The following is a 13,887-nucleotide window of genomic DNA, read 5'->3' on the forward strand; positions in this document are numbered from 1 at the left end:
CAGCAGGAAAATAAAGTATGTCCACATACTTTAAAGAAAAATCAAAAGTCTAAATCAAGACAAATAAAATAAAAATCAAATCTCCGTATCTCCTTTCCATTCCCAGCTTTGCAGTCTTTCCAAGTAACATTCTTAGATTTAGTACAGACTAAGTATACAACTAGAAAGTCATCTTTTGGGTTTCATGTTTCAATTTATACAAAGTTAATTACTTCATCACATGTAATTTGAAGATAAGATTTTATTTCCATTGACAAATCTCTGAAGATTCATCTCTGTTAAGATTATAATACTGAAATTATACAGTCACCCATATTTTGGTGGCCTTTACAAATTTCACAGTACGTCGTGCACCAAAATCCAAGTCCCTAGAGTATAGGGAGGTTGTTAAATCTAGTTCTGTTCTATCTGCTGTGCTGTCCTCTTGAAGGAAATTTGCTACTTTCAAGCCCTGAGAGCTCCCTTTCAAGTAACGATCTGGCAATTTACTACTATCTTTTCTCAACTGTTAAAGTTGCTTTTGAGGGACCACTAATGGTCTTCCCTCTGTACATGATTCTAAGAACAAAAAACTGGCTTCTCCACTTACATACAGCAAAACTCTTGGTTATTTTCACTGCAGTACACTTTCCTGACCTTTTGTCAGCAGAAAAGGCTCTGGATTCTGATTACATCTATACCAAATCTACATAACATAAGGCTCACAATGCAGTATTTTCGGCTTGCCAGAAGCTGAGACACAGCATCTACCCCCTGAGGCACTTGACAGTCCGAGTGGCAGTACAAGCAGCGAGGCAAACACTCTTCAAAACATGAAAAATCCCAGGCTGGTCAACAAAAAACATCTATCTCCTGGCAGAAAGGTTTCATGTATTGGTACATCTGTTGAATGGTCTGGGTGTATGTAAATTCTAACTGGTTGACTGCATGCTAAACATAGACCTGTTGCCTGCCAACTGTTGGACTTAACAAATATAACAAATTGCCTTTGTAAATACAATAGGGGTTAGGCACACCTGCTTAAATGATTTAGACACACTTGTGCCTAAATGATTTGCACAATTTTACCTTAGACTCATTCTTTTTGCCAGCTTTGGGGCAATAAGCAGCAATGAAGAGTCAGAGTGGGGTGGAAATATAGAACAATAGTTTAGAGCCAGAATGGGCAGTATTTTAGTAGAAAGAGATGCCATGGTCTACTGTTAGCATGGTTCACAGACTCAGACAGATAACAGGATTTCCATATTACTGCGTCAGTCAGGAAAACACTGGAATTCTCTGCAGTTGCAAAGCTAGGCTTTATATTAACTGCTTCTGTAGATAAACTGAACTCAGGCTACTCATATTCCAACTGAGTAGTGAAGGTAGTATTAGCGACCCTTCCAGAAAGATTTTTAGTTCTCTTTGGCTGACAATAGTTATATGACCTGGTAGATGGAATACATGGCAGTAGATGAGCCATACTACAAATAAATGTGAGGTTGAGTACGCTTTAAAAAAAATGCGGGTCTGTTCTAAGTCTTTTCCCTCATTTTCCTTGGGCTTAGCAGCTGGCTGGCCCTGAATCCAAGGGAAGTATAACTCTGAATTTAAACAGCACAAATATTGTTCCACAAACTGGAATAATTTTTCATTAATTTTCTTACCAATTCGAGTGATTCTATTGTAGGAAAGTTCAAGATTTTGGAGATTTACGCAGCCATCTAATCCACAAACTGATGAAAGACGGTTCTTACTCAGAATCAGAATACAGAGATTTTCTAGATTTTCACAGTCAATTATCTGAATGTTGTTTTCCTGCAGCAAAGGAAAATGAGAATATTAAACAGCATCTGAAGTGAAATGGCAGAATTAAGTGTAAAAATATGGTAGGTGGTCATCATTGCTTATTTTTGTCCTAAACTTCTAGCTAGGAGTAAAAGTATCTCTATTTTTACCACTAGGAAAATAAATTGATGAGTCCTAGAAACTGCCTTTTGTGTCCTGCTGGGATAGAACAAAAATGTATCCTGAACTTCATTCTGGCTCTGAAAATGCCCAGAAGTTGAAACAAAAAGTGTAAGGAGAAGTTAAGGCAGTTTGGTCTTTTCCATATACACTTCCCAAATCCCCGGAGACTGAACTGAAAACTGCATAGAAACCACCATATTTACTAGACACTAAGGAATACAGCTATAACCTTGCTGGAATTCTATTTATTGATAGTGAAAAATCTGCATTTAGACATATTTTGGTCACAAACATTAACACTGCTCTCAGCTAATGTTCTTTTTCCAAGAGATCTTGCTCTTTTAACATCCCCCTTCCCAGGCCATTTTAATAATGCTTCCTTGGATTTTTATTTCACTACTTGCTGCCCTTGCTGTTTTCTTCTGTTTTTCACCTGCAGATGCTCAAACAAAGAAAACTTGAATTCCCTGTTTTTGTAACAAAACAATTAAGCCAGAGAGTCTAATTCCTATTCCAGAATTAACACGCTGACTAGATTGAGGTGCTACGTTCAGCTGCAGGCAGAGGTGCGTACAGGTTTCCTTCAGAAGGTGTAACACTGATTCCTGCCATCAGGCAGCCCCTTCAGTTGTACCAGTAAGTTAAAGCAGAGAACTGATATGGCTCAAATGTTAGCTTTTGTATGAGCAGAAATCAGGGGCAATATGAAGTAGGAATGAATGTCCAAGGGAAAACAGAGGCAGCTGCTTTAGCTATGTGAGAAATACCCATGAAACAATCTTGAGACTGTTTCAACTGACACAAAAGAGGTTGTTGCTTCATTCAGGTTGAACGGAAGACAACTGCCATATTAGCTGGCACAGTGAAAGTATAAAGTACTATTATTATCAACAATACATATAATTATTAAATTATTAATAAAGTATACTTAAAAGTATATCTAAAGTGTTCTCCTTAACTAAATTATCCTGACATATCCCAGTAAGGCAATCCTGTATATTATTTAAAGCATAACATTTTAAAACAATAATAAAAAAACACAAACCCAAAACTGTTCTGTGAGAGACAATATTTGATTTAAAAAAAATCACATATAAACACCAATCTTAGTAAGACTGGCAGCTTATATTATGCCCTTATACAAATACTTTGCTTTTGTATTTTTGAGGTACCTAAAATTATCAAATCCCAGAAACTATGTTCTGAATAGATAAGAAAACTGAGAAAAGGACACAGATATTTCAACCTGCCCTATCGCAAAGCTCTAACTACTGGACAGACAAGGGTCCTTTAACTATAATTATTATCAGCTCTCTTCTCCAAATTTAATTTTAAAAAAACCCAAACCAACAAAAGCTGCACACTTTGGAAAGAACATCAGTTACTGGGCAAGCAGAAACATTCAAGATTTCTACAAATAATAAGGGCATATTAACTTTCTTGTGAATTGGTGTTGTTAAAACACATGAAAAAAAATGTGAACAGAGCTGTTTCACGTAAATTGTCAAGTTCTGGAACTAAAACGCATCACAGAGCAAAATGGTGTTGGTCATTAAATTTACAAGGTCACGTAAAATACTGTGCAGTAGCAAGTACCTAGACATTATGCCTCTAGTGTAACTCCCTATACCATTCCTTGAGCATACATGTGAGTAATTTGAACCAATATTCAAGGTGTGTATTGCAAAAGACTCTTCCCTCTACCCACTCCTGCTTAAGCTGAGCACTTGATATAGTGAACAGCATCTGCCCATTCATGAATCAGAGAAACTGAGACAACGAAGACCTATCACTGTGCCATACTAACACTAATCCTAGACTGATACTATCATGTACTTTTCCTACTACAGCTTGATTCATTTGCAGGGTGTTGCTTTAGTACAATGCAAATTGTTCTATGCCATGCAAATCTGCTGGTACAACTTTGTTCACATTTGGGAATATTTTGTTGATATTCCTATGCTCTTAAGGTACTAAAAGTTATGTTCAGTTGGATGCAACTACGTAACCACCTAAGCAGCAAAACTGGCAGTTCTCCCCAGGTTACAATAAAGAATCAAATATGCTTGGTACCTCCACATTGATGTACTTTAGGTCTTTGCAGCTACTTAGTCCTTCCAGCGCAACTAGTCCACAGCGCCTCAGAGTCAAAACTTGAAGATTTGAACACTCAGATAACGTTGAGAGGCTACAAGCTGGCAAATCTTCCAGTGTAAGTGTTGTGACCTACATGTATTTATTGATAAATACAATTAATTGTACAATGAATGTTCAATATACAATGTCACATAACGGTTATTTTCTTTAAAGAGAAAAAGAGACTGAAATTACATTCTACTAACACTTTATAAAATGCAAGCAACTAATGTTAACCGCTTCATATAGAGAAGGATGGCAATGATGGGTTTGATCTGTTAAATGGGAGAAGTTATCATGAAAACAATGCATTTGATTTTAACATCCACCTTAAACAGAACCAATGCTTTGCTAATGACATTGAATTTGAATGGATGGAAGATTAACACTAAGCAAAGGAATTAATAGTGTGAATTGTTTCCCACCACTCATAAACAGTGAATGCACAAGAACAGACAATAGTTCAGACTAAAGGTGTATGTAGTCTAGTATGTCATCTCAGAGAAAATACCAAGTCAAAAGCAGAGAGCAAGTATACAGTGATAGGCTAGTAAGTGGTAACATAAGTAAGTGCTGGCAACCAAGAGATGTTCTTCATGGCAAAACACCATCTGTAAGCTGATTAGCAATGTCTTGCTTCTGGAAGAGACTAGTCTTCTCAAAACTCTGAAGGGGCTATACGAACAGCAGCCAAAATGCAGCTCCTCATACAAAGGCAAAACCATGTTAATTTAGCAGAAAATAGGAGGTAGGAGCTCCTGCCTTTTAGAGGCTTTAGGATACTATCAATCATCGAAAGACTAATACCACACCAGTCTGCCCCACAATCCTCACAGGAACTCAAAAGTCATTCTCATTGCCATTATTCTACATTTGTGCAGAACAACTCTCACTGAGATCTATATCCTGCTCAACGATAATCTCCTCCTTTTCCAAAACAGCATTCTGCTGACAAACCAAATTTAAAAAAAAAAAAAAAAAAAAGAAAAGAAAAACAAAAAAAGTGATGGTATGGCATCCCATTTCATTCTGAATCTTCTGTATAGTTACCTGCTGCAGATTACACCAAGGGCCACTGTGAATTATCTTTTGTGTACTTAATGGAGGCATCTTGCTAACTGAACTTTTCCTGGGTCTTTTTTTTATAGTTGCTTGCTTTCTTTGGTTTTCTTCATATATTTTATACCAAGATTTACATGTGTTCATCCAGTTTATTCTCTTCTTTTCAATATCATCAGGAAGAACCAGTCTACTGGAATACTCAGCTACATTTTGCATTCTGTCCCAGGTCTCTCTGACTTCCTCATTAGCATCTTCCATTAGAAACACAGGTTTCTTCATTGTTTCAGACTGAGAAAATTGATCTTTGACTTCTCTGTTACTAGTATTTGGCTGGACATTTGGTGGACCGGTGCATATAGTGTTTGCCTTATTTTCTATCATGTCATTAGCTCCAAAATTAATAGATTCATCATTTGAAGTATGACTATTTGGAGCTTTATTACAACCTCTACTTTGTGAGTAATTCTCTTCTACATGTGTTACTGCATTCATGTATATATTCTCATCCTTTACATGAGAATAGCGTTCCTTCTTCTCAGAGCCTAGCATATTTGGTGTTGGTGTCAAATTTCTTGCTGCTGGAATCACCCAATTACTTGTTTCATCCATAATTTCAGTTTGTTTTTCTTTTTGTTCCTCTACTTGCTTATTTAGTTCCTTCTTCTGTTCTCTTATTACTTTTGTATTTTCTGTCTGTTTATCCTTTTTTATGTTTTCTTTGTCGTTTTCTCCACTTTGACTCATCACAGCCTTTGCTCTTTTTTCTCCTAGTTTTCTCTGTTCTCTTCCTATTTGTAGCTCGTTTTCTCTTTCAAGTCTCAGGCATTCTTTCTTTTTCTCATATTCTTCATGCCTCCTTGCCTGTTCCAAATATTCCTGTCTTTCAAGTTCTTCTTGTCTCTTTTTTCCCTCTTCTTTATTTTGCCTCGTTTCTTCCATTTGCTCCTTCATTTTTTCCTCTTTTTCCTTTATTTCTCTCTCTCTTTCTTCTAGTATTTTCTGCTTTTTTATTTCATCTTTCCATTCTTTTAAGACAGGAGCATATTTTTTATGGACTAAAAAGGATCTAAGTCTAGCTTGGATTTTCACAGCTGCTGTATGCTGTCGTTCTGCTAGGTGTTGTCTTTCTTTTGCTTTCTGCTGTTCCAACGCCTTTTTTTCTTCTTCCATTTGTAATTGTAGTTTCATGATCAATTCCTAGACCAAAAGGAGGATAGACTTAAATTACTTTTAAAATAGGGCAGGTGTTGGCACATATTTATAATTAATAAACAGAACCTGGTGTGTTAACTGTTCCAAATTAACATATATTCTCAAATATGTAAGAGTAACCTCACAGTCCTTTGACAAAAGCTCATTGTACAACCTTACCTTATGTTGCATCATTTTGTCTCTCCAAGCTTTCTTTTCTTTCTGTATCTCATCTTCCAGCACAGTTTGTTGTTTCTGCACAACAAATTAACTTAGATGAATATTGTACAACACCTGGAACATCACAAAACACACTCCCTCGAATCTTCCTCATCTTCTTGACTTTCCAACAAGCCAATTTTGTGAATGTCTGAATTAAAAAGAGCAACTCAGCTGTGTGAGGGTCAAAGTAAACAACTGGACACTCAGATCAGTAATGTAGATTTGGTCATATACTGACAGATGCATACCTTCAGAGAGTCAGCATCTTGGTACTGACCCAAACAACTGCTACCTTCCTCTCCAAATTCTGTACTACTATTGAAGATGAAAACTATGTTTATGAAACCACCATTCAAAGTACAGATAGATGATAGTGACATAAACGAAAGCTCTGAAAGTAGTATGAACAGTCTCCCTTTAATTGCACTGGTACATTACTGATAATTGTATAATCTTTCAAACAGAAATTTCATTAAGTAATGTTAAAAAATTTTTTTCACTGAAACTGTTTCTCAACAGAAAATGAAAAGTTCAGTCTATTTTCTCACTATTTGCAAATAAATAGCGTTTCCCCCCTCCCCCAACATATTCTCAATCAGGAAAAAAAAAATTGAAATCATCTGGAATTACATCTGCCTGAAAATAAGCAGACAGTAAGTACCTAAAAGCCAGAGGCTGATCCAGAACTACATAACTCCTGGTGGAACCAAGATAAATCAATATCAGCCAAATTAAATACACAGCAGTATATGAAGGAACCAGAATAAACAAACTAGCACTTCCAACTTGGACAAAGTCTCCCAGGTGCCAAAGCACTGCTTTTCATGCATGTTCAGAAGCGCGCTGTTCAGACAATAGGAGACTAGAAGTCTAGATCCTTCTGTAATGGGGGAAATAAGTCTCCATCTCTCACCTCCACAAAGAATGTGATAGCGACAGCACTACCAAAGTGTCCACATGGGAACATGCCCCCTCATTTTCTAGAGAAAGCAAGCTTCAAAGATGATTCATGACACCAAAGAGCAGAGGAAGCCTGATCTATTTTGTGGCCTGTTGGAAGGCAACCTATCTCAGACACTGAACTGGCCTTCAGAGATCAAAGGTCTTTGCGCTTACTAAGCCTATCCTTAATTTTGGTGTCTTGAATTACCTTGCTGGGACGATGATGCTCACCTCTTCAGAAAGCTACAAATTAGTTAATAGAATATGTAGTGTTAATGTGTCTCCCAAACCAAAAATATTTAGGCTAAATAAAAAAATATCGTGTGCCCACAAGTATAATGTGCGTCGGTTACATTTTTTCATGGTCTTATGCTCTTTTGTGGAGAGTTATTGAATTTTATCCTTCAGTATGCACTATGCACTATAGCAAAACATGGTTAGACAATATGAGGATGCAACCAGTCAACATATGGAGTCATGTTCTGCTGTAGCAGAACTCAGTAGATTAAGCCTGACTCAGTCTCCCAGATACAGACAAGAAAAAGGAGTTTTGTAACTTTTCCCCAGATGAAGCACAGCACCAGCATTTCTGAACAGAATGATTTTGTTTCAGATTACTTCACCCATGATTTTTCATCTAACTGTAAAATTGGAGTGGGATGTCTAAAGTAAGTAATTATTTTCTATTAAGGCATAGTGACCATTTTTCATTTGTGAGTAATTCAGCACAACTCCCGCTTCTGGTACTTTGGCTGGCGTCATAATATAAAAACTTAGTAAGCTCAAAGCCTAAAGAATAATTTAACATTTAGCAGAGCAAATTCATTCACTGTTCACCAAAGCAGTAAATGCATAAAAACCAATGGACCATACTTAAATATGTCTTACATGTCACTGTGGTATCACAGGTAGACAGTTTAGGACAGTCATAGAGTCTGGGATAGTACTCTCTTTTTCACATGAGGTCTTGAATTCAGATAGTCTAGATGGGAACAGATTGGCTTCAATATCATTAATTACCTTATGAAGAAGCTCTAACTTTATTCTTTCCGTCTCAAATTCCTCCAGACGCTGCATCCTTCTTGCATGCTCCTCTTCATTCTGTTTTTCCTGTGCTTGCCTTTCAGTTTTCCACTTTTTCCTCTTCTCATCTTCAAGCCCCTTTTGTCTTTTCTCCCACTGCTCAAATTCTTGTCTACACTTTTCTTCTACTTCACTGTGAGTAAGGCTTATGCTCATTTCAACATCAGCTATGAATTTGTAATCAACAAAGCAAAGCTTTTATTTAATTCCCTAATAAGCACTGGGGGACGTTAAACAGTCTTAAAATATTGACAAGAAAAGGAGTCTGTGCTGACACAGCCAGTAATACATATCCCCAAGGAAATCAGAACTACAACGTGAGTCTTTTCTATCAGAGATGTCTTATTATCACAATGAACACACTGGCTCTGCTACAATCATGCTTATTCTACCAATCTATATTTCAGGATTACACTTTAGCTTTAGGATAAATGTATTCTGTGGCTATCAGCAGGGGTTTTATAACTCATGCACTCCACTCCAAAACATGCAAAGGCCATGGTGAAGAGAAACATTCCCAGCCAATGTCACTATAAAAAAAAACAACAAAAGAAGTGGTGGCCAAAGTACAACTTGCTTAGTGCCTCCAATCTGGCTTCCATTTGCATTCACAATTATTTAAATCATTTTGGGGTAGTATTTTTTTAAACAAATTTCTATCAAGACATTACAGACTAGGATAATTTTGTGATCCTGAAACTAGACAAAAGCACAGGCATTTGCTCATGTCCAAATCAGGAAGTATCAAAATCTATTGCATACTGTAGTGCGTAATTCTTTACAAAGAATGTTACGATACTCATGAAAACACTAAAAGTAGGAAATAGTGATATGACACTAAAGATCAACTGAACCAAACAACTAATGTGTTTGCTTACCTGTAACAAAACGGTCATCAGTGACCACTTCATCACTAGTGGACTGACTATTATAACAAGGTGTTGTAGCAATCTGCAAGTCTTCATTTTCAATTTCAAATAGCACCTAATATAGTTTAATGTTGTCATTAAGAAATAAGAAATGAAATTTAAAAGTTGAACAATATAAAAATCTTCCAGAACAAGGATAAGCTTTTCATCATACCACAAGTACAGTGAGACGAAACTTACTACTGACTGGAATCCTTAGACATTAAGTAATGCAAACATATCAGTCAAAATATTGTTTTCTAGAGCAATAAATACCGGACTATTTCCCAAAATACATAATATTTCTATCTGTTTTTGTAATGTATTTTACATTTTGACTTGGAAAAAAGAATGTTTTGCATTTGGGATTTGCTTTACTTTCTGTGGAAATAAGCACTGTATTTACGCATTAATAATGTTAGGCACATAGCAGAAGAACTAGTTACAAAGTAAATTTTAGAGAAGTCTATTTGAAAATAATGCTATGGGCAAGAAGATTGCTGTATTTCTTTCATTGTTCTTTATTGGCAAGAAGTAATCTATTCCTGCTTATTTATCATCTGCTCATCACATGCTTGGGGCATACATTAATATTTGTAATGCAGCTGAAGTCACATAAAGTAATTGTGCTGTTCTAAACAATGGTCTTCTGAGAACAAAAAATCATGTTTGCAAAAGTGCTCACTAATAAAAGCCAGGCGACAAATTAAAAGTTATTAAATTAAATACAGGTTTATGTTTTTTAAGAACTTCAGCAAGTTATTCAGTCAAATCCTACAAAAATATAAAAGAATCCAGGTTCATAACTCCTGAATTGTCTTTGAAAGTTACAGACATTATTATGTTTACATTTTTTATAAAATAATGGAATATATTAGGAGCAAGATTTATAGTGGCACATCCTCCTGATCATCATAAAAAGAATAACATTAGCGAAGTTTAAAAGTGTTATCATATTATTAATATTCTGCAAATAACTATCAATAAAGGATTATTCAGTTTTGTTTAATTTTGTTGATTTTTGTGCTTAGCATCTCAACTACTGATACAGAGAATTCATTCCAAATTTTAAAACATATAGACATGGTGTATTTCGGCTGATGTCTCAGTTCTAAAGAACAGCATATACAAACTCATCTTAATACCTTATGGATAGTCTGACGGAAACAAAACTGAACACATCTATAGGTATCCTTAAGAAGCCAACAAAGCAAGGTAAGTTATCTGTACTACTTAATAGAATTTGTTCACTATAAATATTGTTTAAATAAAGAATACCCTTTTTTTAAATTGTTCTGGACCTCCATTATATTCAGAAGCCAATTCTGCCAAGTAATCTGAAGCATGGCAAGAAATTGGTCCATAAACATTACCTAAAGAAGGAATAAATATATAATTTAATACACAAGGAGAAAAATCCCTTACCAGTACTCAGTTCTGCTCTATACTGCTTAGCTACTATATTTGTTTCAACTAAAATAAAGCATTTTTTTTTCCTTTTAAAACTGTTAACACACACACACACACACACACATTTTACTCAAATATATATAGGAACCATTTATTTACACTAAAAGCAGCAAATATGTGTAACTAGAACACACACAGTGATACTGTAAGAATCCAGTGATAGTAAATATGAAAGAGAATTCCACAGCATAGAACACAGCAGAACATTTTCTGTGTAGAAAATCACAGTAGAACTTGTATCAGGTCAAAAACTAACAACTACAAAAATAATTAAAAAGAGTAACTATCCATTACCAAAAAAGGATAAAAGAAACCATTCCTCAAATATCAAAATGTATGAACAATATTGAACTTTAGTTCACAAAGACCGTTATGCTAAATGAGTGTGAAACCCAAGATGATGTGAAAAAGTAGAACGGAACAGACAATGCCAGTTCTCTAGCATATAAACAATGAGCCTGGCTTCAGTCACACATCTGACACAGTAATATTGTTCCCAATTATAAGGTCACTTCATTTAATGCTAGCTTGGACATCTCTAAAGACAGACTTTAAACATATCCTATGGGGTTCAATTGTATCTGAACTCCTAACTTTGGCTCCTAGTGACTTCATTTTAGATTCTCATTAAGAGTCTGGCCCAGGTCCTATTTCAGAGAATGATTCTGCAACTTGCCTGGATCTCTAGCTTAGCGTCAAATGAATTTTTAGAAAAATCCTATTCATACTCAGATGTTAATGCTAGAAGACAGCATTACATGGTTTTATTCCTAGAGATTTTCAGCATGCATTCAGAAGCTGATGCAATAGGTTTCACTGCTTGCTCTTCTTAAAAGCTTGCATTGTTTTACTGATGACTGTTAGATGTCTAACTTCCACTGGCAATACCAGGTGCAGAAATATTTTAACTGTGATCCCTGCTTACTTGTAGCTTCTTCATCTTCTAAGTCTTGCAGTATAAGTTTTTCAGCATCTTGATTTCTGCCCTTTATAAAGTTTAAATAGGAGAGAACCGATTCTGGCAAGTCATCTGAAATCTAGAAAAACATGATGTTTAACATAAATTCTACATTTTCATCTCACAGCTATGACCAGACGCAAATACTTGACATGCAAGAATAAAGACTCATTTTGGCTTCACCTATAAAGCACTGATGGAGATTTAGTACCAATTGCTACCAAAATTGTTCCCAATTCCTACACTCTTCCCATTATCTCATCACCCACTGAACAATTAATAATTCTCATTTTTAATTAGATTCTAATTAAGTTTTGATTGGAACACATTTTTGTAACTTATCATCCATTATCTTCAGAAACATGTTTCAGTTAACATTTTCTTCATAATTGTGTTGGACCAAGAAATTAAGAAAAAGGTTAAGACAAAAGTGAACAAATACATATGATGTACAGGATCTTTTTCTTAAAAACAGACTCTTTTAAAAAGAAATTAATTTTCAATTTATTAATGTTTAAAGTATGCATGTAAATCAGGTGCTTCAAATTTCTTTACTACATAGATACTTTCTACTCAAAAGACTGTCTTTTACTGTTAAGGATTTGGGTAAATGGACTGACTTCTCTCAGATGTGTAAACTGCAGTAAACATTGCTGGCATTCAGCATGTGACTGCATAAACAATTATCACTGATGCCTTTGCCTATTTTTGTGTCATATCAAACATACCATTTACGGTCACATATGACCAATATTACCTACCCTAATATCCTATAGACCAATCTTTTTGCTACAAGTCTTAAAGATTAAAATAACTGAAAAGGACCTAAATAACTGATCACATTTCAGAGGAAAAGCTTTCCCCAAAATAACAAGTCATCCAAAAAAGACAACTTGAAGCACCAATTTATATGAAATTAGTATCGGGAAGTCTTCAAACATAAGAGTTTTTTGAAAGGTTTAAATCAAGACTCATTGGCTTGTTCACCCAGATTTAATCTACCTCATTAGCTTTAATAAAATTTTACAGCTTCAGACGATCCTAAAACAAATCATTATCTAGGAGTCTGATTTTCTCACTAAGCAGAATGCTGATACTCATCTCTTTTATTGTCTTGACAACATTGAAGAATATATTTTTCATGAAGCAATACTACTGAGACTACTTTTCAGAAGAAATCACCAGGTTAGGTATGTCAGGAAAAAGTTAATTCATCAGATAGGCTTTCCAATGCCCATACTTTCAAGCAGAAACAAAAGCAGTTTTAGCCCATTGAATACTTACTGTCTCACTGTCACTCAATGCTTCATCTGACACCTCTGTGTCAGCATCATCTGCTTCAAAAGAAGAAACACTGATTCTGTTTAATTCAATTTCTATTTCTTTTTCAGTTTCTTCAGTATCTTCTGACATTCTACTTTCCACAGCGCCTTATCTGCTTTCAAAGCTACACAAAGAAAAATACTAACTTTCAGCACTCCATGAACCAAAATAAAGAGGGTGCTCATTTAGTATAAGTTTATTCAGATGTATTTATTGAACAGTTGACTTAAAACATGAAAAGGAACAGCAGAAGTTCTGAACATCTCACTCCATACCAACAAGTAAAAAATAAGAAAACCATTAGTTTCTGATAACAGAATCCCCCCTCAGTTTGCCCCTCTAAATTTTGCAAGTGTTACCAAACTTATATATTAAGAACCTCTGCCTGCTCTCTACTCCTTGTGCACAGAATCAGTGCTACAACCTAAGCCTCATAAGGGTTTTTTTTTTCCCCAGCCCTAATAGCTGCGAAGAAAAATAAAAACTTCAAACAATAAATACATATTAACAATTACAAAATAAGACTAAGAATCCAGAAAGGACTCGATGAAGTTGTAATGATACAGAGAAAGCTGTGAGAAGCAGCCCAACCCACAAAAGCACAAGACTTGCAGATGGACCCAGGCAGGAGGGGAAGGAGTC

The 13,887-nt window shown here is 35.5% G+C and overlaps 1 protein-coding gene across 1 annotated transcript in view; it reads right to left on the reverse strand.

Annotated features, from left to right (window-relative positions):
• LRRIQ1 (leucine-rich repeats and IQ motif containing 1) overlaps positions 1 to 13,371 on the reverse strand; it is a gene marked incomplete at its 3' end in the record, with an annotated part of 40,965 nt that extends 27,594 nt beyond the window's left edge. The window contains exons 1-9 of the mRNA XM_009706145.1: positions 13,207 to 13,371; positions 11,890 to 12,001; positions 10,773 to 10,867; positions 9,465 to 9,570; positions 8,524 to 8,753; positions 6,520 to 6,594; positions 5,137 to 6,345; positions 4,024 to 4,176; positions 1,647 to 1,797 (exon numbers count right to left, since the gene is read on the reverse strand). Of these exons, the coding sequence (XP_009704447.1) occupies positions 1,647 to 1,797; positions 4,024 to 4,176; positions 5,137 to 6,345; positions 6,520 to 6,594; positions 8,524 to 8,753; positions 9,465 to 9,570; positions 10,773 to 10,867; positions 11,890 to 12,001; positions 13,207 to 13,335 (2,260 nt within the window). The remainder of the gene's footprint in view (positions 1 to 1,646; positions 1,798 to 4,023; positions 4,177 to 5,136; positions 6,346 to 6,519; positions 6,595 to 8,523; positions 8,754 to 9,464; positions 9,571 to 10,772; positions 10,868 to 11,889; positions 12,002 to 13,206) is intronic.
• Positions 13,372 to 13,887: the final 516 nt, after the last annotated feature.

The sequence above is a fragment of the Cariama cristata genome, unplaced genomic scaffold, assembly GCF_000690535.1.
Source record: "Cariama cristata isolate BGI_N322 unplaced genomic scaffold, ASM69053v1 scaffold17628, whole genome shotgun sequence".
NCBI classification, from domain to species: domain Eukaryota; kingdom Metazoa; phylum Chordata; class Aves; order Cariamiformes; family Cariamidae; genus Cariama; species Cariama cristata.